We start from the raw sequence: 26,242 nt of genomic DNA, 5'->3' as shown, positions 1-26,242 counted from the left end.
GATCATGGGACACTTAGATTTCACACAGGTGGACTTAATTTTTTTCACTAATTATGTGATTTCTGAAGGTAATTGGTTGCACCAGAACTTTTGAGGGGCTTCATAGCAAAGGGGGTGATTATATATGCTCATGCCAAATTTCAGAATTTTATTTATATTTTTCTCATTTCACTTCACCAAATTAGACTATTTTGTGCAGATCCATCACATAAAATTCAGATTAAAAAAAAAAAAAAAAAAATTCCAGGTTGTAATGTAACAAAAAAAGGTAAAAAGCCAAGGGGGTGAATACTTTTGCAAGGCACTGTACAAGGCTTAAAGCACTTCTGGTTCATGCAGAGCAAGTATCAAATAATGTGGAGAAAACTGCAGCTTCCAATGCTGCAATTATTACAGATAAGTCCCTACAGTAGTTCTATTCCTGGCTTCGCATCTTAATGCGATACAAGAAGTGATTGCATGAACACCTGTGTATAGGCATCAGACACCTATGGAATGACAAGCACTCATTAAAAAGGTCCTCATGCATATTTCTAAGCAGCAGAATGATACGCATCTGAGAAAAGAATAAATTCTTATTATGGAGCTGGAAATAGGGGGCATGTCTGGAGTGACACGTACCACCCAGCATGCAGTGAAGTAAGCACGGCTCTATCCCTCCCTGCTGATTTGGGAGGACTCAGGAAGCTGCAGTATACAGTGTATTGATGATCGCTGAGAGCCCAGGCAACAGGGTGTATACTCTGCGCACTACAGTAAAAGCAAACAAATAATTTTGTAGCAGACAAGTGTTTGCCGTGTAGGAGAGCACAGGGGGCACATCCAGTGCACAGTGCTTAGTAAAAAGCCTGAGGGCTGCCTGTAATACAATTCAATTTATGTTTTCATTTATCAGAAACACGCAGCCTGATATATTGGGGCGCCAGGTTTTACAAGAGCTCAGAGTAGATTATTCATCAGTGCAGAGATTAGAACAATATCAGGACGGTCTGCTATATAGGGGCTCAGAGGAGAATTACCGATAATGGCAGACTTCTCCTCGAATAAAAATGCTCTTCAAAAACGTAAAAGAGTATTTTTACACCACCAGGGGGAGCAGCACTCATCTCGGCCACTAATTACAAGGATCTCTGAGATGTAGGTTTCTCATGTACACCTTTCTGGTTGTCTGTTGTCATATACCTGGTGACAAATACCAGTTCTAATACTGTCAAATATAAAGCCCTGTCATAGACAGATATGTCATGGTAAGGTCTTAAATTAAAAATGTCCTAGATCACTCCCATGAAATAGGTGGGTTATCAGTTACACAGCACAATAGGAGTATGGAGAGAGACACCGGCACACACAGTGACCCTCACTGACACAAGTCTCAGAATTATTCAAGAGCCTCATGCAGTTAGCTGCTGTGTATGTTTTAGATATGACAACCAGTTCATTACAGATCTATTTGTGTGAGAAGAGGAGACAAAAGGAAAAAGCTAACATTACTAATAATCCTCATATTTAATACACAGAACTTAAGATTGTTGTAATGCATTACAGGAGGATTCTTACACTTGTCACTGAAATTCTCAGATTAAGGTACCTAGACCTCTGCATGTTTTAAGTACAGAATTAGTTTGATAAACAGACCGTTAAAAACGAGATCATTTTCGCCAACTAGAAAACTTAAAAAAATAAACAATGAAAAAAAAAAAAAACTGCAACATCATTTTAAAAGTTCAGACAAACTTTTCGTCTGAAAAACTACACTAAATTGTTTCTATCTGAGCGCAATAGCCGCCGGTATTTCTCCTCGCACCTTTAGGAGGATGCGGGCAAAAATGTGCGAGAAACCTGTGGTTAGAGCACCCTAACCAGGACGTTAGACGTTTTACACGGCTAAACCCGATTTAATAGGGCGTGAAGAGGGCAATAATCAATGAGTGCCCAGAACAATTGAATTGCAAACCTGGGCGCTCCTTAATTATCGCCTCCCACGCAACAATGAATCGCCCCCTCAGAATCCTGCTTTTTGCAATTCTGGGAAGGTGGATTAATGCCAAAACAAGAACTACCGTGTAGGGCAGGCTTCTAAATATAAATGCATTCTAGCTTTTAGTTCACTTTAATGAAATGACAACCTCCCTTCACACACATTCTTGGCAATATCTGCTAAATGTCATTCAACAGGTTAGAAGGAGCAAAAAGGTTAATGGTATTTTCTGAAAATTCAAAGTCTTATATAAAAAAATAAAAGCCAAGTATAATGTGGGTACTTCAGGAAAATAAATAATAAAACAAATAGTGTTATGACATTAGAATGTGATTAGCGCAAACCAAGAAAAATGGTCTCAGCACAAGTGTGGGAAAACCCTCAGCAGCGGAGAGAGTAACGAGCATTATTCCGTTTTACTGCTGCCTATTAGCTAGTGCATTTTTCACAAGCAAAACAAACGGTTGAAAACAGAATCATAATGTGTTACTTATAGCTGGTGTACACTGGCTGCATATGCAAGTCTCAATTGTTGGCTGTAGAACATTGTATGTCAGCTACATGCACATGGAGAAAGGCATCTTAAGCTGGGTACACACTAGATGATATTTTTGAGGAGGAGGGGTCCTTCAGTTCATCTACAGTTTTCATTAAAAAAAAAAAAAAAAAAAGTGTATGTTTAATTACTTTGTACATAAAGTATGTTATACACTTAAATACACTCTCTCTTTGGTATAGGTTTCATTTTGGGAATCCTTTGGGAACAGGAGTAAAAAAAAAATATTAAGTACGGCAGTTCAACCCTTCTTGCACTTACCATGCAACTGGCAAGTTCAGACTTGTCTTGTAGTCTGCCTCTCTGTTCTAGAAACAGCCATCGGTGGTTTTTCATCGATCGTCACCATTGGTGATAACCATCAATGGTACAACAATCTATGGTGCAAATCATTGATGGTTCACTACTCAGTCTGGCTGCAGCTTCTGCATTGAGAACTAGTGATACAAGACATGCTTGCCTCCGGGAGGGGGTAGCCAGGTCGGCATAGGGGCGTGGCTAGGGATATTACCCAGCATTAGAAGCAGAGCGGGGACGCGACCATGTGATCGCATCATTTTGGCCACACCACCGCTACACAATACCGAGATTACAGACATTGTGAAGCAGGGGGCGGGATCATGATGATTGTGTGCATGGAGCTACAAGGGAGTTTGGGGGGTAGACTGCCGGCCAGGAGACTTGCCTGATTTTCGGGGGTCTCAGAGCAACATCCGATTTTCGTAAAGCTCCCAGACATTTCAGGAGAGTAGGCAAGTATGATACAAGGGACGAAGACAGTTTATTTCAGAGGTTCGCAACTCAGTCCTCAGGGCACCCTAACAGTACAGGTTTTAAGGATATACATGCTTGATCACAGGTGACTTAATTAGTAACTCAGTTAGATTTAAGCAACTGTGCTCAACCATGGATATCTCTAAAACCGGAAATGGGAAAGGGGCGGGGCTTTGCTAGAAGGTGTGGCTTCTCAGAAATGGGGCGGAGCCTCGCGTCAACTACCGTTTGTGTCATTATAAGGGGCGTGCCCAGCACTCTCCGAGATGCTGGGCAGCCCCCTGGCTCTCCCTAACACAGGTGAACAGATGCCCCCAACTTCCCCCCTCCACCGTGGGACACTGCGGCCAGCAGGTGGGACAGCGGGACAGTCCCAGAAAAATGGGACTGTCCCGCTGAATGCGGGACAGTTGGGAGGTATGATACTGAGAAGAACACAGTAGGGATAGCCATTGACCATGAATAGTTTACAAATTTCGATGGCTTACTACCGATGATCGATGAGTTTTGCCATCGATGGCAGAGAGCCAATTCTTTTCTGCCAATGATTGCAAAGTGGAACCGGATGGTTTTTTCTGCCCATGACACAGAACTTAGCCCCACTCATGACTGTCCGCTAGGCCCCGCCCCAGGTTTTTTTATTAGCCCCTAGTTTGCCAGACACAGGGCAGCAGTGGCCATCAAGTGGTGCAAACCATCGATGGTACACCATAGATTGATATTGCACAATGGATTATCTCCAATGGTGACCATCGATTGAAAACCACCGATGGCCATCCCTAGAACACAGAGAGACACTACAAGACAGGTCTGAACTTGCCAGCTGCATGGTTACTGCAAGAAGCAAAGTTATGATTTGTTTTAGTTCACCTTGCAAGCATACATTTTTTTTGTCATGTTTGCAACCCTGTAGCATTAACACCGTGCATCACTGAGGGCTAAAATGTTACATATGAAAGTTACTTTATGCGTCTATCATCCTACCAAATTTTACAAAAAATCTGAGATGGTTGGGTTGAAAAGTTACTTATTTTGTGAGGATTTGACATGGAAAGACCCATTTGCTATATTTTAAAATTCAATTGACCATTTGTGCATTGTGAGGTGAAATATGCAACTAATGGTATTTTCTGGAATAGGCTCACCATTAAGGGGTTAATAGGCAGCTTTCTTCTAAATATTGGTTCAGCCTGCAAAATGGCTGCCTCCATTGTGAGTACACAGGGATACAGAGATGGACAGGACGTATGCGATTTGATGTAGATCAATTGTGAACACAGTGTGAGTAGTCATTGCAGAGCTTAATCACTGACACTACCACTATTATCTGAGAGGAGTATGTCATTATAAATAATTAACCTTAATGGTAAATTGCTATGCTCGTATGAGGTTGACTTTTTTTCCTCTCTCTTATAGGTACACCAATAAGTGCATAACAAATAGTGGGATAGAGCCGGATACGGAGGATATACATTACTGTCCATATCAGTATCCTGTGAATCACAGGCCGACAGTGACGCCTGATTGTGCCCAGATTGCTCTGAATGGCTAACGGGGTGACAAAAACCTGCTTCAAGATATATTCACATAAAATAAGTGTTTTCCAACAGACTGCTATTTAATAACCAGCCTCAGGACTGACAAATTCAAAGCTTTTCTGCTACTAAAATGAAACATTATGGATTTTTTTTTACCATTACATCTCATAAGTCATTCATTATGCTACTAACTAACTTCCGCAAGGTAGAGAAGAGGGAAACTGCATGATTTCATACATCTGGGGACTAATAGCCCTAAATTACCATTAAGATTACAATATTGTGTGCATGCAACAACCTCTTTTCAAAAAGGGAATTTGTTAGGACACTAGGATTTTGAGGCTGTTCAAACCAATTCAGGATTGACTATTGTATAGCAGAATTTAAATATGTTCCGTTTTTAATCATTTTTATTTGGATGGGAGAACTAGCACCAATGGATTCGTGTTTAATACATGCGTAGAACTGTACACGATTAGGATCATACGATTATTTTTTATTGTCTCAAATCGTGTCCAATTGATTGTGCATGTTATTTCATGATGAAATGGGAAACTATGATCAGCTGATTATCTAATCGTATATATTTTTAATATTATTTTGTTTGATATAATTGTCAATATTATTAAACTGTTAATTTATATTGGTTAGCGCTCTCCCTTCCCTTTTTTTTCTTTGAGCGACCGGGTCTCGCACCAAAGGGGGCGTGCTGTCGATGGTGAGTGACAGCACGCCCCCTTTGGTGGGCGTGCCGGGGGCTTGGCAGCAAAGACGGAGGCGTTCCCATGGGAACGCCTACTGTCTGGGGCCGGCCCCACTGATATCACTAGTGATGTCAGTGGGAGTGCTTTTGGCTCTGATAGAGCCAAAAGCACTCCAGGGCTTGCGGCAGCGAGACCCTACCGCAGAGCATCATCATGGACGCTCACACAAGCTGTGGGTGGTCACCCACAGCTATGCGAGCGGCCAGGAGGCCGCACCAATTTTAGGTAGGCCGGCCCTGATTCAGAGCGAGCGCTCTGGTCAGAGCGTCCGGCTCTGAATCAGGCCCTCCGCTCCCTATTCTTTAGTAGCTGCAACCATATTTAGTTGTCACAGAATTATTTGCAGAATTTTACTTTCATCAAATTGATTGTGGAGAGTTGTGAGAATTTAGAGTCACACTAAGGCGCCATTGTGAGGTTCGTCCTCTGTGTTTAGAAGATCTAGATAGTCTGCTACATTTTTTTTCTAAATGAATTGCAGTTTATAGTCTGTATTGAATACACTGGAGAATATTTATGAAAACAGCTCCGTGTGACAAAAGGGAGATGTAATTTTAGCAACCAAATTATGTAGATTTTCTAGTACAGTTTGGAAAATGAAGGCAAGCAGCTAATTGGTTGGTATGGGTTACTGAAACTTTATCTATGCACCAATGTTTGTAATTGATGTCCCCACTGAAGCAACATTAACAGTGGGAAAAAATATTTGAAACTTTATCATTAGAACTTATTTAGCAATATTGTAGCAGTACATTACTTATATAAAAATCATATCCTGTACCTAATGGTCGATCCAGCCGTTTGTGGATAAGTAGGCTCATTCCTCTGTATTGCAATGCTTCAGATCAGTGATAATTTTGACAGGTCTTGCATGAATTGTGCACTTTATCTTAACATCTGACTTAATTACTTCTCTTAATGGAACAAAATCATAGATGTTCCATTACCTTTTCCAGCTGGCTTGTATTCAGATGCAAAAAGCCGCGATCTGCAAAAAGTTTTCACAGATGCGTGGTTTTTGCCTGTTTCCGAAGTATCGCCCTATACAATTCCTGGACATTTTCACCTAGGCGATAACTACATAGGCAAAAGCAGGCGAAAAGAAGTGCAAAATCTATATTTTGGGTTATAAATGGTTCAGAACCCTTTGGACACCGCCACTAATGACTAATTAGGCAGCCGGTGTATTTTTAACATTTTTTAAAACTGCACTTTATAGACACCAAAATATACTAGTGCCCATATTAATGTACCCCCAAATTAACTACAGAAATTATTTTCCCCCCCAAAAAAATTGCTTTCCATCATTTTTTCACACTTATGCAAATATGAATATAACAGCCCTTTGACTCAATTTAAGTACCCCAATTACTTTTATTAGAGTTATTAATACACTTCTATATTGATTCAACAGGTGAGTTAGGCTTTATTGGGGGTACGGACTGATTTGAATAGGGCGAAAAGCGGGTACGCACATTGAGTAAGCAGGCGAAAACTTTGCCTCAAAACACGCGAATGAGGTGAAAACTTTGCGTTTCTCGCCGATCTCATCTTTTCGCAGCCAATTGAATTTGGCCCAAAGACTGAGTGATTGGTCAACAAAATATAAATCTCTTGTATTCTAGATGTACAAATATATGGTCTTAATTATCCGGCCAAACTACAGTGCCATGATTTTTCTCTTTATCCCATAATCCTTAGTTCCTACCAACTCATGTAAAGCTTTATTCCTATGTGAATCATTCCACAATACAATGGCAATGGACATAAATGGGGTTACTGGAGAACAAATTAGAGGTGTTGCCAGGACATGGATGGATCACAAATGTCAGCAGTCTAAAGAGAGATGCCGAACTCTGAGTTTACTTGAATCCTAAGCAAAAACATGTTTGTCAGCAACACATGTGCTGGACATGGTTTACTACAACCACTAAATATGTGTCTGTTTTCTTTTCTCATATCCCTTTTTCTCCCCAGAAATAAGGAGTGGGATCGACACACTTGCAGGACTCTCCTGGTGCAATTCTGCAGATTGATTCCTGCATGAGATTGTAAGGATATCAATGCATATCTGCATCAGAGGGATCCAGCATCATTCAGTCCTGTATCATCGGCTATAGAAGCTGGAAGGCGGGCATGCACTTCAGACCATTTCATCACAGCTAAGGATGTACTCATACCGGTGTATCACCAAGCAGGGCTACTTGGCAAAGTGTCTGGAAACGTGCGACAGTTTCACTGTGCTTCACCTTCTTGGCACAAGTCTAAAATGGGATTAGATCCCTAAAAAATTGGGAAAACAGTCACTGAGTAAGCTAAGGGGCGCAAGTATTGCAGCTTCCTACTTGAAAGCAGTTATCTCTAGTTATATCCTGATTTAGACCATTAGCATCCAGAGACTGCTCAAATAGGAAGTGGATATGACACGTAACATCCATAAAGCATTAATAGAATGTGAATGCAACTTCTCACCAAGCAGAATCACTCAAATTATAAGTGACTGCATTAAGTGGCATTGAATGCGTAATCCGCTATATATGCTGTGCACAGAATGCAGAATTCTTCAACCTAATTAACAAAAAACACTGTGCCACTCATCACTTTATATAGTGCCGTAGCTAGCGCTTCCGACGCAGGCCATGCCCCCCCCCCCTTATGATGTCATGTGGAGAGGCCGTGGCCTGTAACCAACGATGTGAGCAGGTGATTACAACAATGCCCGGAGCATCCTCAGGATGCTCTGGGGAGCTGTAAGGGCAGTGTTGTGACCTTCTGGAGCGTCCTAAGGAAGCTCCAGGTGGCCCTGCTGCAGAGATTCCGGGAGCAGGGTGCCGATACAGGCACCCTGCTAGCCAGATGCAGGAGCTGTGGGTGAGCTGCTCTCTGTGCCACCGCACCCCTAGTTACTGCCCTGTTCATATAACATACACTGTTCAGGAACATCAATCAGTCTTATGTCAAGAAATGGAGCCAATGTACTGTATTAACTGTACAGCAATTAATAATGACACTGTGTCTTTTTTTTTTTCTTTAAATCACAATTATCAGACAAATCCTTTTAAAGATATATTAGGTACTATATTGTGTTTGGGTACTAGGCACTGTAACTAGATGACAGAAATACAAGTCCAGTCAATAGGAAGTGTAACGGACCATTTAATAATAATTTTATTTATATAGCGCTTTTCTCCTAAAGGACTCAAAGTGCTTTACATTTACAGTACAAAATAAGCTTAAACAAGGGACATTCGTGAAATGCTTGGGTGAATAGGTGAGTCTATTAAACTGAGCTGATGCAACCATAGTAATTGTCATGTAATATTTGAGAAAAACCATCTTACAAAGGCTTGCACGCCTCAAAATCATTTAAAAAAAAATTGGATTTGGACCCCGAATTATGTTCACTTATTTCATTAAAACATTTCCAGTTTATAATCTTTCATGAGGGTCTAGTTTTGAAAACTATTTTAATACCTAATAAAGATTTAGATTTTAATTCGTATTATTGTGTCCTAACAGCGCCACATCAGAACACTAATTTTTCTTTCCCTGGTTTATCACTGCTGCGAGTTTGGAGGTAGTCCCCCTATTGGGGACATGTAGGAAAAATCCAGCTATTAATAATGATTAGATGCAGCAGACTTTCCGTCTCATTACTCTGGTGCGCCAATGTGTGAATGTTATGAAGAGTTAATGTGTCCAAACACACAAAACAGCCACCCCAATTACGTATTGTCCACCACTCCCAGATAGTTACCTTTACTACCACACCTATGAAATTACTGTACTACATTAGAAGCTCTCTCATACTGAAATCTGTATTTGTTGTTAGGTCCCATTACTACGTCACATTCATCGTGTCATACAAAAGTTGGAAATATCCTGTACTGCCCAATTCAGTCTTTACACATCTATCCATTCCATACGGAATACCAACCCAAGCAGGGGAAAAGGTTAGTACTCCAATAGCTACTCCCTAAATGCCATCAATAGAAACAAACAATATAAGAAACGGCTTTTGATGCAACACAAGCCGGTATAGAAAAGGCACACATCTACACAAGACCTTAGAGCCAAGTTTACCATTTCTTTATTTCTTGAATGAGGGCAGTCTATAGAAAGCTGCTATACCAAGGTTCTTAGTGTTTCCATACTCACCCATATAGCCAGCTTTGCTTTATTACCATCAACAGAAATTGTTTTCACCTTGAAGTCAACACCTACAAAACAAGTCATTATAACATTATTTTTATTGGACGGGAAGAAAATAAAATACTGCTTTTGTTATTCAATTTAACTTGCTGTTCCATCCAATACAACAACTATTCAAGTATTAAGACAATGACTTATTATGTGCGGACAAGCCCACTCCTGCAGCGCTTTAAGGTGTTGTATCTACCGAAACTGAATAGATATGTATGAGGTTAGGAGATAATGCATTGTTTGTTGGAGCTTTAAGTAATACAACCCCCCTTCCACCTTGCTTAAAAGACTAATACAAATCTTGTTATTTGGCATCCTAGAGGACTCCTGACAAGTATCAGCCATTTGTGTAATATCACGTGTGCACACACTGATGTAATATGCATACACAATAGAATGAACCCCATGCACAAAAGGAGTTGGTGATTTTTCAGTTTAAGCAGACCACACTAAGAAACTATGATCTTCATCAGTAGTTCAAGTAAAAGTGCATAAAATATGTTGTTAACAGACTAATTTAACATAACTTTTTTCTCACTGTTTTTACTAGATCTAGGCACTACCATTGCATTTACCCACGGTAAGCCCAAAAAGTAGAACAAGCAGTGTTTTAGGAAATGCAACACAACGCAAATAAATAGGTCGATAGTATTTATACAATAATAAGTCTTAATATACACGGCACGATATACATGCCGATCCGACAGATCAGCACGATATAGGTGCTATATCATGCATTGTATGGGCACGATATCTCACCTGATATCGTGCTGTGCGCTCCCGCGGCGTTGTACATCGCATCCCCAGATCTTCCTGCAAAACCAACTGATCTGGGATGCGATGTACGATCCCATTCAGATGAAGGAGGGGCAATCCAGCATATCGTGCGGTCTGCGGGGACCGCACGATTGCCGGCGGTGATAACACGATCCGTCTGCAGACGGATCGGCAGTCGCCCTACACGGTGCATCGCACCATGTATGGGCAACCTTTACAGATCACCTAAACCAAACAAATCACTCACCAATAGTAGCTGCAAGCTCTGGGTCAAATGTGTCATCTGTAAACCTTAACAGGAGGCTATAAAACAAAATAAATTTTTGTTATAAGACACATCCGGAACATCTCACCGTGGCTAAACATCAGTGTGAATGGACGCACAATAGAGATTATGGGTACAGTGGATTTACTAAAGCTTCCAATAATTAACAGTCTTACTGTTGCCCATAGCAACCAATCAAATTCTAGCTATTATTTCTCTATTGCATTCTAGAAAATGACAGACAATCTGATTGGTTGCTATGGGCAACACACCATCTTGTTTGTTTAGAAGCTTTAGTAAATCTACCCCTTGGTCTCCTACATTGAACAAGGTGACACAGATACATTAAACCGAAACTTTTTGCTGATAGAAATTACAATGGCAGGAATAATGAATAAAATAAAATTCCAGCAAACCCATTAAGATCAATCAAATAAGAGATCATTGTTGGACATGCAAATTTCTTATAAAAGTTTAAGTGAATGAAATAAAGAGCTATTTTCATATTTAATATATCTATAGGGGATGTAGTTTATATCCCAACTGTCGGGAATGCCGGCACTCAGAATGCTGGTGCCGGAATCCCGACACCAGTCAGAATCCCAATGGTAAGTATTGGGGTTAGAGGGAGGGCCTAGTCTGCAGAGGCGGAAGGTTTGGTTTTAGGTTTAGGGTGCGGGAAGGGAGGGTTAGAGTACTTACCTGCAGGTGCCGGTATCATAACCATGTTGGGATCCCGGCCTATTAATTCTGACCGCCGAGATCCCGTTCCCAACCCATCTATAGTAGATCATTTAGACTAGATATGGCATCACAGGAGATAAAACATGTAGAGGTAATCGCACATTACAGTAGAAATAGAAGGGTGACTAATCACTAAAGTATATGTAGTGTAATAGGACTCCATGTGCTATAGTACATAGGTAACTGTAGATCTGAAGCTACAGTGCTAAAAAAAAAATATGAGGGAACATCCTATAGTATAATTTTAAAAACGGTTAGAAGAAACATTTGTTTCCTCAATTTCCCAAATAAAATACACTTTCCTAACTGGGCCAGTGTGCAGCCAGTGAATTGGGTAACAGACCAATCACCAGTGCTCCTGCCAGGAATCAATAGGATTGGTTTCCAGCAAATAGTCTTCCAGAAATAGTAATAGCATTTATTACTACTAAACTCTATTCCTGCAGTCATGCCCGTTTCCACATACAGCTCAAATCAGCAGTAGCACGTTGACTCTGGACACACTTATAGCACACTATAACATTGGGGAGAATTCATATGAACGAGAGTTTGTTTAGTTCCGGGAATAAGCACCCATAGATTCCTTAGCTTTAAAATGCAGTTTATCGCGACTAATGCCCAAGGTTCAGTTGCAGTAAACAGCATTTTCGAGGCTAATAGCGCACAGCGTAAGCCCGTAACTAGCGTTGATGCATTAGTTAAGTCAGATTTCTGCACGCATCTCAGGAGTGTGCGAGCAGAAATCCCCTAGTCGCGGGCCTATAGCACGGCCTATTGAATAGCTCCGGGCACTCATTCCTAGAGCTTAACAAACTTGCTTTCAATTCAATTCCCCCCTATACCTTGTAAGCAAATTCATGGAGACATATGCTATTGGCAGGAGGGGGAGGGAATAGAGATATATTCAGTGGATGAAGGGGCAGAAGCAGAGCCGGCCCTAGCCAAATTAATGCCCTAGGCAAGATTTTGTATGGTGCCAGCCCCCCCCCCCCCCCTCCCGGATCCAGAAAAGGGTTGTGGCCTCTCGGAAGGGGTGTGGTTTCACTTGGTGTGGCCCTTCCCCCATTGTGCTGTGCTCCCAGCACCCTTCTCCCAGCACACCCCACCAGATCACAGCACCCATTACTGCACCCATCACAGCACAGCACCACCCTCCACAGCACCCCTCTCCCAGCACAGATCACAGCACTGTACCCCTCACCCAGCACAGTACAGAGCCGTCACCCCTCTCTCAGCACAGCACCTTTCACCCTCTTCCAGCACAGCACCCGCGTTAACCACTAGCCGCCATCCAGGTGCCCCGCCATCATCTGTTCTGCCGTTGCCCGCTCACTGTTTGCTGCCGGACATGATTGGAGCTGTCAGCTGAGCTCCGATCATGGACGTGCACAGCGGCAGTAGCAGCTGCCAGAGTCTCTGCCCACCCAGCAGCAGGTTCCCCGGCCATGCCTGCCCCAAACCTCTGCCGGCCCTACATGGGCATGGGTGCCCCTAGGCATTTGTTTAGTTTGCCTATGCCTACGGCCGGCACTGGGCAGAAGAGGTGTACAGGACACTGCATTCATCTGTATCTGAGGCAGGTTATACCATAGGCATAGACTATGTAAAGCGGGGTACACACTGTACAATTATCTTACAGACCATCTGGGTATTAGAGGATTGACTGAAGATTGTATAATGCACACACACACACAATCTCCTTTTAGCTCAGATAAATCGGTGTGATAGAATGATCTCACCTTCTAGGAAGCTCATAAGATGCGATAAACGTGGTTATGGCATAGAAAACATTATGCAGGGTGTACGTGCCAACAACTGATCTGCAGATTTTATATTCATTAGGCGGTCACTATACAGATAATCTGAGCAGCGTGTACAGAGACACGATCTTTCCTTCTGATCACTAGGAGAGATAAATAGGGGTATCGGTATGCGCAATAATCGGAGGTTTTCCTTGCAAGTACAAAAGAGTTTGTCAATCTGAAAAAAAAAAAAAGTACAGTGTGTACCCAGCGTAAGGTGTGGTACAATAAGTTGAGCCATTAAACTGCATCCCATAATAAAAGCCTTTTTACCGGCGTCCGGACGTCGGAATCCCGACTGTGTACTAAAGATAGGCGTCGGTATTTAGACTCCTATCTTTAGCCAGGCGCAGAAATCCCGACATCCCGAAGGTAAGCGGGGACTGTTAGCCGCTCACAGGGGGGGTTAGTTTTAGGCACCCCCGGGGAGGTTAAGTGTCACTGGGGGAAGGTTAGGGATAGGCACCAACCCAGGAGGGATAGGTTTAGGCAACACTGGGGGGAGGTTAGGGTACTTACCAGCCCCAGACAGGATCCTGATGGTTCAGGCTTCCCGCGTCGGTATTTAGTCCACCCGCAATACATCCGGCAGGCATTACATACAGATTCCCTTATTATATATACACATCATGTGCTGTATTTTAGTTGCTGCTATCATTTGGTAGTCTTTATTAAGGGACATGTGCTACAATACCCCTTCAGAGAGGTTTTTTCTTTACAAATGTTTATAATCCATGCTAGAAACCTTCAGGATTAAAAACGATTTAAAAAAAATAATAATGTCCTGTCTTTTGCAACACACATCAACTCCTCTAACACTCAGGGGTAAATTACGGGTTTTTAGATGTGGAGATGTTGCCCATAGCAACCAATCATATTCTAGCTATTATCTTCTAAGGCAGTGGTCGGGAAACAGGGGTAAATTACCCCATTTGGGGTAAAACTGAAATTCCTGGGGGTAACGGACGGACAGCCGGGCATGCATATGAATCATTGTATGCCCGGCTGTCCGTCCATTACCCCCAGGAATGGAGGTCACTGGCACCGGGTGCAGCGGCGCACCCGGCGTCAGTGACCTCCAGCCCGGCGCCACTGGGAGGCTCTAAGCCGGACGCCCGCTGAGATGTTATTACCAGCGGGCGCCCGGCTCTTTCCTTGCGGTGCCGCGTTAGCCGAAGGCTGGAGTTCTCTTCTGAACTCCAGCTTCCAGCTCTCTTCATGCGCACTACGGGAGAGACGTCATGACGTCTCTTGCATAGTTCCGAGGAGCAGCCGGCAGACAGGACGGCGGCGGATGCAGGAGTGGGAAATAACTATGGGATCACTGCTACAGGGGCATAACTATGGGGGCACTACTATAGGATTTCCTTCCTTTCAAATCAAGGGGGTAACGTCGGCGTATCTAAATATATTTTGGGGTAAAAGGTAAAAAAGTTCTCTGACCCCTGTTCTAAGGTGATAGATAAATGTTAAGTAGAATCTGATTGGTTGCCATGGGCAACATCTCCACATCTAAAAACCCGCAGTTTAGTAAATATACCCATCAGATTCTAGCTGCCAAATACTAAACTACTAAAGAAGCCCATGCTATATAATGTATGGAATAATGAACCACTGCTGTAAGGTGTAGGGATAGCACAAGAGTAGTGCTGTGACCATGTAGAAGCACAAGGTGACTTCTAATCAGGGGCGTAGGGAGGGCGGCTCCAGGCACCGCAGGTGTCCAGAGGCGACGCTGTGCACCCGGCAGCTGTCTTAGCTGACAGCCTGCCGGGTGCTAGCATTGAACTGTGAGCGATGGCCTCTAAAGCGATCGGAGGCTAGTTAGATCCAGTCAGGACGGCAGCAGCAATGACAGCACGGACGACGGCCGCGATGGATCAGGTAAGTACTGGGAGGGGGCAGAACTACAGGGGGGGGGGAGGGGACACAGAACTACAGGGGCACTGCATATGGGCACAACTGCATATGGACACTACAACAGGGGGGGGTACTGCATACAGGGGCAAAACTACTGGGGGATACTGCATACAGGGGCAAAACTACTGGGGGATACTGCATACAGGGGCAAAACTACTGGGGGATACTGCATACAGGGGCAAAACTACTGGGGGATACTGCATACAGGGGCAAAACTACTGGGGGATACTGCATACAGGGGCAAAACTACTGGGGGATACTGCATACAGGGGCAAAACTACTGGGGGATACTGCATACAGGGGCAAAACTACTGGGGGATACTGCATACAGGGGCAAAACTACTGGGGGATACTGCATACAGGGGCAAAACTACTGGGGGATACTGCATACAGGGGCAAAACTACTGGGGGATACTGCATACAGGGGCAAAACTACTGGGGGATACTGCATACAGGCGCCGCTACAAGGGGCACCGCGTAAGGGCGCCGCTACAAGGGGCACCGCGTAAGGGCGCCGCTACAAGGGGCACCGCGTAAGGGCAGCGCTACAAGGGGCACCGCGTAAGGGCGCCGCTACAAGGGGCACCGCGTAAGGGCGCCGCTACAAGGGGCACCGCGTAAGGGCGCCGCTACAAGGGGCACCGCGTAAGGGCGCCGCTACAAGGGGCACCGCGTAAGGGCGCCGCTACAAGGGGCACCGCGTAAGGGCGCCGCTACAAGGGGCACCGCGTAAGGGCGCCGCTACAAGGGGCACCGCGTAAGGGCGCCGCTACAAGGGGCACCGCGTAAGGGCGCCGCTACAAGGGGCACCGCGTAAGGGCGCCGCTACAAGGGGCACCGCGTAAGGGCGCCGCTACAAGGGGCACCGCGTAAGGGCGCCGCTACAAGGGGCACCGCGTAAGGGCGCCGCTACAAGGGGCACCGCGTAAGGGCGCCGCTACAAGGGGCACCGCGTAAGGGCGCCGCTACAAGGGGCACCGCGTAAGGGCGCCGCTACAAGGGGCACCGCGTAAGGGCGCCGCTACAAGGGGCACCGCGTAAGGGCGCCGCTACAAGGGGCACCGCGTAAGGGCGCCGCTACAAGGGGCACCGCGTAAGGGCGCCGCTACAAGGGGCACCGCGTAAGGGCGCCGCTACAAGGGGCACCGCGTAAGGGCGCCGCTACAAGGGGCACCGCGTAAGGGCGCCGCTACAAGGGGCACCGCGTAAGGGCGCCGCTACAAGGGGCACCGCGTAAGGGCGCCGCTACAAGGGGCACCGCGTAAGGGCGCCGCTACAAGGGGCACCGCGTAAGGGCGCCGCTACAAGGGGCACCGCGTAAGGGCGCCGCTACAAGGGGCACCGCGTAAGGGCGCCGCTACAAGGGGCACCGCGTAAGGGCGCCGCTACAAGGGGCACCGCGTAAGGGCGCCGCTACAAGGGGCACCGCGTAAGGGCGCCGCTACAAGGGGCACCGCGTAAGGGCGCCGCTACAAGGGGCACCGCGTAAGGGCGCCGCTACAAGGGGCACCGCGTAAGGGCGCCGCTACAAGGGGCACCGCGTAAGGGCGCCGCTACAAGGGGCACCGCGTAAGGGCGCCGCTACAAGGGGCACCGCGTAAGGGCGCCGCTACAAGGGGCACCGCGTAAGGGCGCCGCTACAAGGGGCACCGCGTAAGGGCACCGCTACAAGGGGCACCGCGTAAGGGCACCACTACAAGGGGCACCGCGTAAGGGCACCACTACAAGGGGCACCGCGTAAGGGCACCACTACAAGGGGCACCGCGTAAGGGCACCACTACAAGGGGCACCGCGTAAGGGCACCACTACAAGGGGCACCGCGTAAGGGCACCACTACAAGGGGCACCGCGTAAGGGCACCACTACAAGGGGCACCGCGTAAGGGCACCACTACAAGGGGCACCGCGTAAGGGCACCACTACAAGGGGCACCGCGTAAGGGCACCACTACAAGGGGCACCGCGTAAGGGCACCACTACAAGGGGCACCGCGTAAGGGCACCACTACAAGGGGCACCGCGTAAGGGCACCACTACAAGGGGCACCGCGTAAGGGCACCACTACAAGGGGCACCGCGTAAGGGCACCACTACAAGGGGCACCGCGTAAGGGCACCACTACAAGGGGCACCGCGTAAGGGCACCACTACAAGGGGCACCGCGTAAGGGCACCACTACAAGGGGCACCGCGTAAGGGCACCACTACAAGGGGCACCGCGTAAGGGCACCACTACAAGGGGCACCGCGTAAGGGCACCACTACAAGGGGCACCGCGTAAGGGCACCACTACAAGGGGCACCGCGTAAGGGCACCACTACAAGGGGCACCGCGTAAGGGCACCACTACAAGGGGCACCGCGTAAGGGCACCACTACAAGGGGCACCGCGTAAGGGCACCACTACAAGGGGCACCGCGTAAGGGCACCACTACAAGGGGCACCGCGTAAGGGCACCACTACAAGGGGCACCGCGTAAGGGCACCACTACAAGGGGCACCGCATAAGGGCACCACTACAAGGGGCACCGCATAAGGGCACCACTACAAGGGGCACCGCATAAGGGCACCACTACAAGGGGCACCGCATAAGGGCACCACTACAAGGGGCACCGCATAAGGGCACCACTACAGGGGGCTGCCCCTAATCTTTATTTTTTTTTCTCTTTACTTTTATCCTATATGGACCCGCCTCCACCCTGGAACACTTGAGGGGGCACCATAGCATGCACGTGCTCCGGGCGCCCTGGCTACATGCTACTCCTCTGCTTCTAATATACTTTTTATTGTATAGAAGAGGGGACAATACTTAGATAAACCAAGTCACTTGTATGATATAGATCATGTAAAAGGGAGAAGCGTTGTACTGCATCACACGTACACTATGAGGCGACAACACTTTAGTGCAATTAATCTATCACAGAAAGTTTATGTTTCTTGATCCCTTTACACATGCATACCATTATCATATACACCAGTGTTCTCCCCAGGCTGTTTTTTGTGGGTGCACCTCGGCAAGACACAGCCTATCACCCAGCACTTTGGGAGCCTGCAAGTGGGGACAGTGTCTGGGAGCTGTATTAAAAGGACCGGATCCTACAAACTTAACAGCTTTTTCATAATCAGACGACTGGGCCTCTAATAAGAAGAGGAGAATATATAAAATGTTATTTCAAGTATAAATCATTATAAAGGTCAGGGTTTAAAACATTTTATTATTGCGAAGGTCCCCACCCGGCTACTTCTTGATGCCACCCGGCTGAAAAAAAATTCTGTGAAGAACACTGTACACTATTCTTACCACTCCAGCAAAGGCTGAAGAGAATGAAGAGTGATGGGTGCTTAATATATTACAACATAAACAAACAATTTGCAACTCCCTATGTGTCAACATTGAATGTTGACTTTGCAAGAAAGTTTAAAACTATCTTCCCACTTAGATCGTCGCTCTTCAGCATAAACCTGCATTACTAGTACATGCAAATAGATGTACAATAAAACAATTCTGTCCAGGACACTTAACAAAAAGGCAGCCATGTATATCCTCTGCAATTAGTACAATAAAATACATGAACTAATTATATGCCAACCTCATTATATTAATTAGTTTTGACTGGTGTTTTAAGCCCGAGTTATAAAGAGGGTGCACTGTAACATTGTTTTGTTATTAGGCTACCCCTTCAGAATCCTCACCACTGATAAAAATACTTTCAAGTTAAAAAAGTGCAAAAATGATATACAACCAAATTTTAAAGCAATCTGGATAGACAGGTTGAGCCTCCCATATCCAAATATTCCGAAATACGGAATATTCCGAAATACAGAATATTTTTAGCATGACTGAGATAGTGAAACCTTTGATTTTTGATGGTTTAATGTACACAAACTTTGTTTAAGGCACAAAATTATTAAAAATAAAGTATAAAATGACCTATAGGCTGTGTGTATAAGGTTATAAGACAGATAAATTAATTTCATGTATTTACACAAACTTTGTTTGAGCTACAAAATTATTGAAAATATTGTCTAAAATTATCTTCAGGCTGTGTGTATAATGTGCACATGAATCATAAATGCATTCTGTGTTTAGATTTAGGCCCTATTCCTAAGAAATATAAATATCTTATGCAATTATTCCAAAATACGGAATATTCCGATATCCAAAATACCCTTGGTCCCAAGCATTTTGGATATGGGAGACTCAACCTGTACTGTACCAATACCTTGGAGTAACCAGAAAGGCCATTGCCGTTACAATTATATTGAACGTAACAGTAATAAAGGGAGATATGGAGATGTTGCCCATAGCAGTCAATCAGATTCTAGCCATTATCTTCTAGAAGGTGCTAGATAAATGTTAAGTAGAATCTGATTGGTTGCTATGGGCAACAACTCCACCATGTTGTACTGAAAAGGGTGCATTTTGCACATACATCCTGACTAGTTATTTTTCAACTCTAAATCAGGGCGCCGATCATGAAGAACGGCAATATGAAATGGGGGCATGGTCTCATGGTACACCCCCTCCCCAGGGGTGTGCCATGAATGCACAGTGCAAGGAGAGCTTTGGAGATTTGATGGAAAGGGGGTTTGCACTGTGAATAGATGCTATGCATGGCATCTATTCTCCCTCTGCCCACCCAACTTTGAATCCCCCGCAAGACACCACAGCCCATGTGGGTGACAGGAAATGGCAACGTGGAAGGCAGGCTACATTCTAGCCTTATAAAATCAGGCAGGGGTGCGGCAGCCCACTAAACAGCCTAGCGGGAATGCTACTGAACTGTAAAGCGGTTCCTATGTGCACAGAGCAGAGGCGGATATTCCCTTACCCCTCTGTAGCTTGTACTGTACTAAAAGTGGCTTAAAAGAACATAAACCCAACAATGGAATGAAAGGATAACATGTGCATAGGATACTCAGCACATAGGTTATCATGTCTTTGCCTTTTTGGAATTTATTAAAAGACAACTAAAGTTAAATGTAATGTTTCTTTCATTCAATAGTGTTCGCTCACTGGACAGCCAACATATAATATCAATATTATACTAGACCTAGATCAACATTATAGGGACATTTGTGATTTGGGAGCAAAGCAAAAAAAAATGCAAGTACTGGAAAACCATGTTGCAATACAAGGGATGCAAATACATTTTTTTTCATGCAACGTAAAAACTGGCTGATTTTTGCATTTGAGTTTGGACACGATCCCTCTCAAATCTCAACATGGATTTGCTAAGGTGCAAATTGACTTTTTTTTTGCTTTGATCCCAACTCAGACTCAGATACCACAGTATGGGTGCAATTCAATTCCTAGCAAAGCGTCACCAATGTGTAACAACTGTGTTACGTTCATTCTGTGCAAATTATCATTTAATACGTAAAGTTATTTTCATTAATTTTCCTGCGAACCTCTATGGGGGAGGATTTCATTCAGTGCGATGTGCTGGGAATTTAGGTAAGCATTGTGATCGTGCAGCTAAAAGTCATCTCTGCGCAATCTTGCAATTCAGTTGCAAACTCCAGGACAAGTTTCACGTCAAAGCATTTTTTTTCCTCGCATCCCCCTGAGCATGGGAATTTTTCTTAAGTTAAAAAGGGTCGGAGGACAGTGCAGAACCTCTGGTACATCTGGCCTTGAATAATCAGGCACTTGGTGAGAAATTCAGTTTTATTGAAGCCGCAACTTGTGTCTAAAGTGACAGGAGCTATTCAACTGTATTTAGGCGCCCATCACTGACGAGGATGTCATGCAAAGCGGCAAATCCCATCTAAAGAGACAGTTCAAGTGTGCAAAAGCTGGGAGCAATGCAGGTAAGGCGGCAAAAGCCCTACTTTGGGCGGATTTCTGCTAGCACCTCAGGAGGCTGCAAGGAGAAATGTGCAATAAGTAATGGGTGCCTAGAATTCCCGCTAGGCTGTTTTAGTGCGGCGCGGCGCCCTGCCCTCCTTCTGGAGGGCAAAAAGCACCCTGCCCTCACAGCCTGCGGGTGCAGTCTTCACCCACGGGTTGCAGTGTCCCGCGGGCGGAGAAATGTGCGGTGACCCGGTCACCGCCAGAGAATAGACGCTCGGTGTATGCGCCCGGCATCTATTCGCCCTGTCTGCAGCGCTTGGGGGCTGCCCGGCGTGTCCGTAAGTGCCGTGCACATCCCCAAGAGTGACGAAAAGGGGACGAGTCTTATAGATAAGCCCCCTTTTCAATGGCCCCGCCACTTTTGGGCGCACGCACGCCTTTGGCACGCGCACAAAGGTGCCCCCTCTAGTTCCGCTGCCCTGCCTTCCGCCGGAACTAGAGTGAACACTAGGTGCCCACTGGCACAAACAACTGAATAACTCAAGTATATTTAGATGGGGGTTATTGGAACCCGAAAACAATTAAACTTCCCGCTTTGAGGAATTTAAATAGCACAATATGGCCAATACTGACATGACAATTTTCAGGTGAATTTTTCTAAAATGCTGAAAAAATATGAGATATGGTAAGAACTTACCCTTGTTATCTCTATTTCTACGAAGTCCATAGGGTTCCACAGGATACCTTGGGGTATAGGTGTGACGTCAGTCGCAGGGCACCAAAGAGTTAAGCTTTCAGCCTCCCAGGATGCACTAGGTCCCCCTCCTATACCCCGCCCCCAGGCCAAGGCACCTCAGTTAGTTACCAAGCCATAGGCCGGAGGAGGAGAAGGAAGAGAGAGAACAAAGATCTGGACACATACAAGAATCACATTCTCACCAGAGGGAGACGGAAAACCGGTGACCAGAGCAAAGCCCATCTGCAGCACAGGTGCGACAGGGCGGGAGTCCTGTGGAACCCTATGGACTTCGTAGAAATAGAGATAACAAGGGTAAGTTCTTACCATATCTCATATTTTCTACTTCAGGGTCCATAGGGTATCCACAGGATACCTTGGGGATGTCCCAAAGCAGTATCCTTTAAGGGTGGGGACGCTCCTGTGCAGAAAGGAGAATCCGCCGCCCGAAGGAAGCATCCTGAGAGGCGAAGGTGTCAAACCTGTAATACCTCACGAAGGTATGGACAGAAGACCACGTAGCAGCCTTGCAGATCTGAACTGCCGAGGCACCACGTCAAGCTGCCCACGAAGGACCCACAGACCTAGTGGAATGAGCCTTCAGAGAAGGAGGGACCGGTAGGCCTTCATGAAGATAAGCTTCAGAAATAGCCATACGGATCCAGGCTGCCAAAGTTTGCTTTGAAGCAGGCCAACCCTTTTTACAGAAGCCATAGAGGACAACAAAGCGTCCGACTTCCTAAACAAAGAAGTGCGGTCCACATAAGTCCTTAAGGCCCGCACAATATCCAAAGAGGCCTCACCCACGGAAAGACCCGGTGAGTTAAAGGCCGGAACAACTATTTCCTCGTTAACCTGAAACTGGGAAACAACTTTGGGGAGAAACTCGGGCCGAGTGCGGAGCACTGCCCTGTTCCCATGAAAAAAACCAAGAAAGGGGGTCTACAAGAAAGAGCCCCTAACTCAGAAACACGTCTGGCTGAAGCAATAGCCAGAAGGAAAACAGTCTTAGCTGTTAGCCATTTAATATCCACTGAGCCCAGTGGTTCAAACGGCGGTCCTTGGAGAGTCCTCAGGACCACAGCCAAATCCCAAGGCGCCACAGGTGGAACAAAGGGCGGCTGAATACGGAGAACACCTTGCATAAAGGTGCGCACATCCGGGATTGTAGCAATCCTACGGTGAAACCAGACAGATAGGGCCGAAACCTGTACCTTCAAAGAAGCAAGGCGAAGCCCATGATCTAGTCCCGCTTGCAGGAAGGCGAGAATCCGAGACAGACGAAACTCCCGCGGTGCATAACCTCTCGGTCGACACCACTGGAAGAACGTATGCCACACGCGATGGTATATCCTCGCGGAAGACGGTTTCCGAGCTCGTAACATGGTACACAGCATAGAGCTGGCAAACCCCCAGGACCTCAGCATGGCCGTCTCAACAGCCACGCCGCCAAAGACAGCCGAGTCAGGTCCGGGTGAAGACAAGGACCCTGAGACAGAAGGTCCGGTCGTAGCGGCAACCGCAGAGGACTGTCCACGGACAGACCCTGAAGGTCTGAGAACCAGTGCCGTCTGGGCCACGCGGGAGCTATCAACAGGAGCGTCCCTCCTTCCTGTTTGAATTTCCGGATTACCCGTGGAAGAAGGGAGACCGGAGGGAACAGGTATGCGAACCTGAACGTCCACCGGACGGACAGAGCATCCACCAGAGACGCCCCTTCGTCTCTTGTGCGAGACCCGTACACCGGCAACTTGTTGTTGTGCCGGGACGCCATGAGGTCGATTTCTGGAAGACCCCACCTGTCCACCAGTAGTTGAAAAACGTCCGGGTGCAGGGACCATTCCCCTGGATGAACGTCCTGGCGACTTAGAAAGTCCGCCTCCCAATTTAGCACTCCCGGGATGAAGACCGCTGATATGGCCGGAAGATTGCGCTCCGCCCAAACCAGGATCCGACAGACCTCTACGAGAGCCGCCCGACTGCGAGTTCCTCCTTGCCTGTTTATGTAGGCCACGGTGGTAGCATTGTCCGACTGGACCTGCACCGGGTGACCCTGGAGAAACCGCTGTGCCTGCAGGAGAGCATTGAAGACCGCACGGAGTTCCAAGATATTTATTGGAAGCTCCGCTTCTGTCGGTGTCCACCTGCCCTGGAACAAGTGTGGACCCGAAACTGCTCCCCAGCCTCGAAGACTGGCGTCCGTTGTCAACAGGACCCAATTTGGAACCCAGAACGGACGTCCCTTGTTGAGGTGGGTCATCTTTAACCACCACGCAAGGGACAGGCGAACCTCCGGGGTGAGCACAATCGTCTGGAACTTCAGAGACTGAGGCAGCCCGTTCCACTTGGACAGGATCAGGTGCTGCAGAGGTCTAGAGTGAAACTGGGCGTATTCCACCATGTCGAACACCGACACCATGGAGCCCAGTAACCTCATCGCCGAGTGTAAGGACACCCGGTGGCTGTGCAGACAACTGCGCACCCTTGACTGTAAAGCAGAGATCTTGTCCTCCGTCACGAAGATCCTTTGCTGTCCCGAGTCCAATAAGGCTCCAAGATGCAGAATCCTCCGAGACGGGATTAGAGTGGACTTCTGCCAGTTAATTAGCCAGCCGTGCCGTTGCAGCAGTGCAATGGTCAGGTCCAAGTGGTGTAACAGGAGCTCTGGAGATCCTGCCACCAATAACAGGTCGTCCAAGTACGGCAACATGCGGACTCCTTGCAGCCGCAGAGAAGCCGCCATGACCGCCATAGCGTCCTGTATGTCCAATGACACCATGTAGTCCCCAGGTTCCAGCGCCAGAATGATGGACCGTAGGGTCTCCATCCGAAACTTCGGGACCCGCAAAGACTTGTTGAGTGCTTTGAGGTTGAGAATCGGACGATATGACCCATTGGGTTTCTGTACCAAAAATAGATTTGAATAGAAACCCTGGCCCCTCTGGGAGAATGGAACAGGCACTATAACTCCAGCCTGGAGCATAGTGTGCAATACCTTCCGCAGCTCCGTAGCCTTGTTCCGGTCTGATGGTAGACCCGTGGTGAAGAATCGAGCCGGGGGTCTGTGCCGGAAGGAGAGGGCGTACCCGTGAGAGACCACCTCCAGAACCCAAGTGTCTGTCGTAGTGAACGACCAACACCGGGAGAACTGCAGCAGGCGGCCTCCCACCCTGGGATCCCCCAAGGGGAGACCCGGACCGTCAGGCCGCAGGCTTGTCATCTGGCTTGGGGGCCGGACGTCTGGTACTCCATGCCTGTTTCCGGGGCTTGCCCGATTTCTTAGGGCCAGCCTGTCGAGGAAACGACTGTGGTTTGGGCCTGCCCTGGGCCCTAGATGACCGAAAGGACGATGGTCCAGAACCAGAAGGAGCAGCGGCCGACGGGAGACAAGCAGATTTGGCTGCCGCCAGCGTGGCCACAATCTTATCCAGATCCGGACCGAAGAGAACTTCTCCGGTAAACGGCAACGCTTCCAGACCTTTCTTGGATCTGCGTCCGCCTTCCAGGATCGCAGCCACAAGGTGCGACGAGCAGCTACCGCTGCTGAAGAAATTCTAGACACCAGAGTACTAATGTCTAGAGCCGCCTCGTTGATGTAGGTGGCCGAATCACGGAGATTGCCAATCAACTCCGCTTGTTCGGCCGGACAGTCGGATTCAAAAGAAGCCTCTAATGAATCCGCCCAGCGCTCCATCGCTCTGGCAACCCAGCAAATGGCCATAGCCGGCCGTGCTGCCCCCCCTGCAAGGGAATAAGCGGACTTCAGGCAGATTTCTACCTTGCGGTCCGTAGCATCCTTAAGGGAGGACATGGATGGCATCGGCAATGTGGCACTACGGACAAGACGGGTCACGTGAGAATCCACCTGTGGAGGGGATTCACACTTAGCAAAATAATTATCCGCGAACGGATAAGCCACCGCCAGGCGTCTCTGCGGCTGGTATCTTTTGCCAGGTTGTTTCCACGCCTCCTCTAAATGGTCCACCAACTGACCCGAAAGAGGAAAGACTGTGGCATCGCCCTTCACATCTTTGAAAAAGGCATACTTAGATTTAGCCGCTGGGGGAACTTCGTCCTCAATCACCAAGGCTGTGCGGACCGCCCGAATAAGTCCAGGAATATATACTTTGGACTTAGCATCAGCGTCCTTAGTATGGAAAGGTTCCTGATCGTAAGGATCCAGAATCTCCCCATCATCAGACGTCCCTTCGTCATCCTCATAAGGAGCGGACAGAGACGCCACCGGCCTTTTATGAGGCCGCATCACAGACTCCCCTTGCAATACATCCGACAAGTGCTGTAAAGAACTCGTCAGGGAGTTAACCCACGCTGGCTCCTGAGAACCCGGGAGCGGGGAAATAGGGAGACTGTGGGGTACCACCAATTGTCGTGGGAACCC

The 26,242-nt window shown here is 46.9% G+C and overlaps 1 protein-coding gene across 1 annotated transcript in view; it reads right to left on the bottom strand.

The window, feature by feature from the left end:
- The window catches only part of RAB18 (RAB18, member RAS oncogene family), a 49,978-nt gene that overhangs the window by 9,296 nt on the left and 14,440 nt on the right, over positions 1 to 26,242 (bottom strand). Inside the window, exons 2-3 of the mRNA XM_088447795.1 lie at positions 10,838 to 10,893; positions 9,769 to 9,830 (exon numbers count right to left, since the gene is read on the bottom strand). Coding sequence (XP_088303921.1) covers positions 9,769 to 9,830; positions 10,838 to 10,893 — 118 coding nt within the window. The remainder of the gene's footprint in view (positions 1 to 9,768; positions 9,831 to 10,837; positions 10,894 to 26,242) is intronic.

The sequence above is a fragment of the Taudactylus pleione genome, unplaced genomic scaffold (genome assembly GCF_031769625.1).
Source record: "Taudactylus pleione unplaced genomic scaffold, aTauple2 ptg000439l, whole genome shotgun sequence".
Taxonomy (NCBI): domain Eukaryota; kingdom Metazoa; phylum Chordata; class Amphibia; order Anura; family Myobatrachidae; genus Taudactylus; species Taudactylus pleione.
Note: the sequence above shows the minus strand (reverse complement) of the source record. Positions and strands in the feature narration are given on the sequence as shown.